The sequence below is a fragment of the Penaeus chinensis genome, chromosome 8 (assembly GCF_019202785.1).
Source record: "Penaeus chinensis breed Huanghai No. 1 chromosome 8, ASM1920278v2, whole genome shotgun sequence".
Classification (NCBI taxonomy): domain Eukaryota; kingdom Metazoa; phylum Arthropoda; class Malacostraca; order Decapoda; family Penaeidae; genus Penaeus; species Penaeus chinensis.
The window spans coordinates 8,798,932-8,801,431 of record NC_061826.1 but is presented as its reverse complement, the minus strand read 5'-3'; the positions used below and the strand labels follow the sequence as shown (position 1 = coordinate 8,801,431).

General features: G+C 39.0%; 1 protein-coding gene across 2 annotated transcripts in view; it reads right to left on the bottom strand.

Annotated features, from left to right (window-relative positions):
* LOC125028137 (trafficking protein particle complex subunit 13-like) overlaps positions 1-2,500 on the bottom strand; it is a 15,111-nt gene that overhangs the window by 6,169 nt on the left and 6,442 nt on the right. The window contains exon 6 of one of the 2 annotated variants that reach the window (XM_047617491.1): positions 1,337-1,345. The exons of the other annotated variant lie outside the window; for it this stretch is intronic. Within the exon in view, the coding sequence (XP_047473447.1) occupies positions 1,337-1,345 (9 nt within the window). The remainder of the gene's footprint in view (positions 1-1,336; positions 1,346-2,500) is intronic. 2 annotated transcript variants of the gene reach the window in all.

The window sequence follows — 2,500 nt, the reverse complement described above, 5'->3', positions numbered from 1 at the left end:
CTCTCTTTCTCTCTCTCTCTCTCTCTCTCTCTCTCTCTCTCTCTCTCTCTCTCTCTCTCTCTCTCTCACTCTCTCTCACTCACTCACTCTCACTCTCATTTTTCCTCACACACTCTCACTCTCACTCTCTCACTCTCACACTCTCACACTCTCACCCTCTCTCCCTCTCTCCCTCTCTCCCTCTCTCCCTCTCTCTCCCTCTCTCTCCCTCTCTCTCCCTCTCTCTCCCTCTCTCTCCCTCTCTCTTTCTCTCTCTTTCTCTTTCTCAATCTCTCTCAATCTCTCAATCTCTCTCAATCTCACTCTCACACTCTCTCACACTCTCTCACACTCTCTCACTCTCTCTCACACTCTCTCACTCTTGCTCACTCTCTCTCACTCTCACTCACTCTCTCTCACTCTCTCACACTCTCTCTCCCTTTCTCACACTCTCTCTCCCTTTCTCATGCTCTCTCATGCTCTCACTCTCTCCCACTCTCTCCCACTCTCTCACTCTCTCACTCTCTCTCTCACACTCTCACACTCTCTCACACTCTCTCACACTCTCTCACACTCACTCACTTACACTCACTCTCACTCTCACTCTCACACTCACACTCACTCTCACTCTCACTCTCACTCTCACTCTCACTCTCACTCTCACTCTCACTCTCACTCTCACTCTCACACTCACTCTCACTCTCACACTCACACTCACTCTCACTCTCACTCTCACTCTCACTTTCTCACTCTCACTCTCACTCTCACACTCACTTTCAGTCTCACTCTCACTCTCACTCACTCTCACTTTCTCACTCATCAGGCATCTTAAAAGTGGCAAGAAATGTAAACAAAATTTCTGAAAAAGATACATGGGCATGAAGTTTTATTTATTTTATATTAGAAGAGACTCAACAGAAGCATACATAGGAACAAATCACCTCATAACACATTACTCAAATATCAGGTCTTCTACGTCTGCATTTATATTTCTTATAACTGATTTCTCCTTAAGAACTAGGTCTTATGCTATGGCATGGGTTGTTAATTTTTCGTACTCCAAGAAAAGAAGGAAAACAAGTCTGAATCTCTTCTATTTTTGCATACTGTGGTCCTTATAATCATGCACAGTTCACAGTTGTCGTGGACTATATACAGGGTATGTTTAAGGTGAAAAACTATTGCATGCAAATTCTTTTTTAACTTTCCATCCATCAGTTTATTTTTTTACTCTCTCAAGATGTGTTTTTTTTACTATGACCCAACCACCTTTAGTTCATATAAAATTTGGAAATTGCATCTAAATGTACAAATAAGTAATGCAAATGAAAATAAATATAGATTCTATCATACTTACAACATAATCCTGCATGCAAATATGAAGATCAGCAGGCATTCATGCAGAAGCAAGCAATACGGACATGCAAAAATCATGCGTAAGTTAGATATAGAAGACATATGGGCACACCTGAGCTTTGTTGTGTGCCAACTTGAAAAGGAATCATAATGTCATCAATCCATGCTGTTAAATCTGTACTGTACAGAAGTTTATATAATAACACTTGTGGTTAGCTTTGTTCTGGACACTAACCACTACCCCTATGTAAAAGATGTATCAAAATACTTTACTTTAAACCTGCAACCTCCTTAAAATGCTATAATGCCATGCTTAAATTTATCTCTTCTCCATCAGTATTTAGGCAAAGACCCCATAAAAAGAATAGAAAACATCAAAATCTTGAATTATCATCAAGTGATATTGTAAAATGTGCGTCAATTACTTCACTACGGCCGGAGTAAGTAAAGTAAGCTAAAGAGAAAAGCTTTACCTCCAAAACTAAAAAGCCACTAAATTTGCAATGTCATACACCAGCAAAACTACCATCTTTGCTACTTACAATTATAATACGTAGTAAAATGTACTAATACACCATATACCCTTTCCTTCAGTATTAAAGCAATTACTTCTAAGGAAAAGTCCCCATCCCCACCTGCCATGTAAAGCATCTTTTGGTCATTATGAGAGTCAGAAAGTACAACTAGTATTTTTAGGTCTTCCACTTATAAATATATATACCAAAAAATGCCAATTACTGCAGCATCTAAGGGTATCTTAGTGGTACTGATCCCCCCCAAAAAAGGGTAAAACCATGAGTACCACTAAATATGTACCAGCAGTACAATGTAGCAATACTTCTTATCTATCAGTACCATTTTTAAGAAGCAATGCCCATGGTTTGGGAGCCATTTTCCTAGTGGCTGCAGTAGTAAGTAATTCTGGGTAAATCTATTTATAGGTAGAAGATAATCCTCAAGTTTAAAACTACCAGCTGTAATTCCCAGCCCTAGCCACTATTGTTAATAAGCTAAAGCCATAAACCACTGTCCTAGCATTACATGTCTAACACTTACATTTATGCACTGGAAACAATGGCCACATTGGAATTAATTCCAGTAAAACTTGCCATAAGCTTTTAATAATAGCTTGCTTTTGTACATTAAGCATGCAGCATATACATTT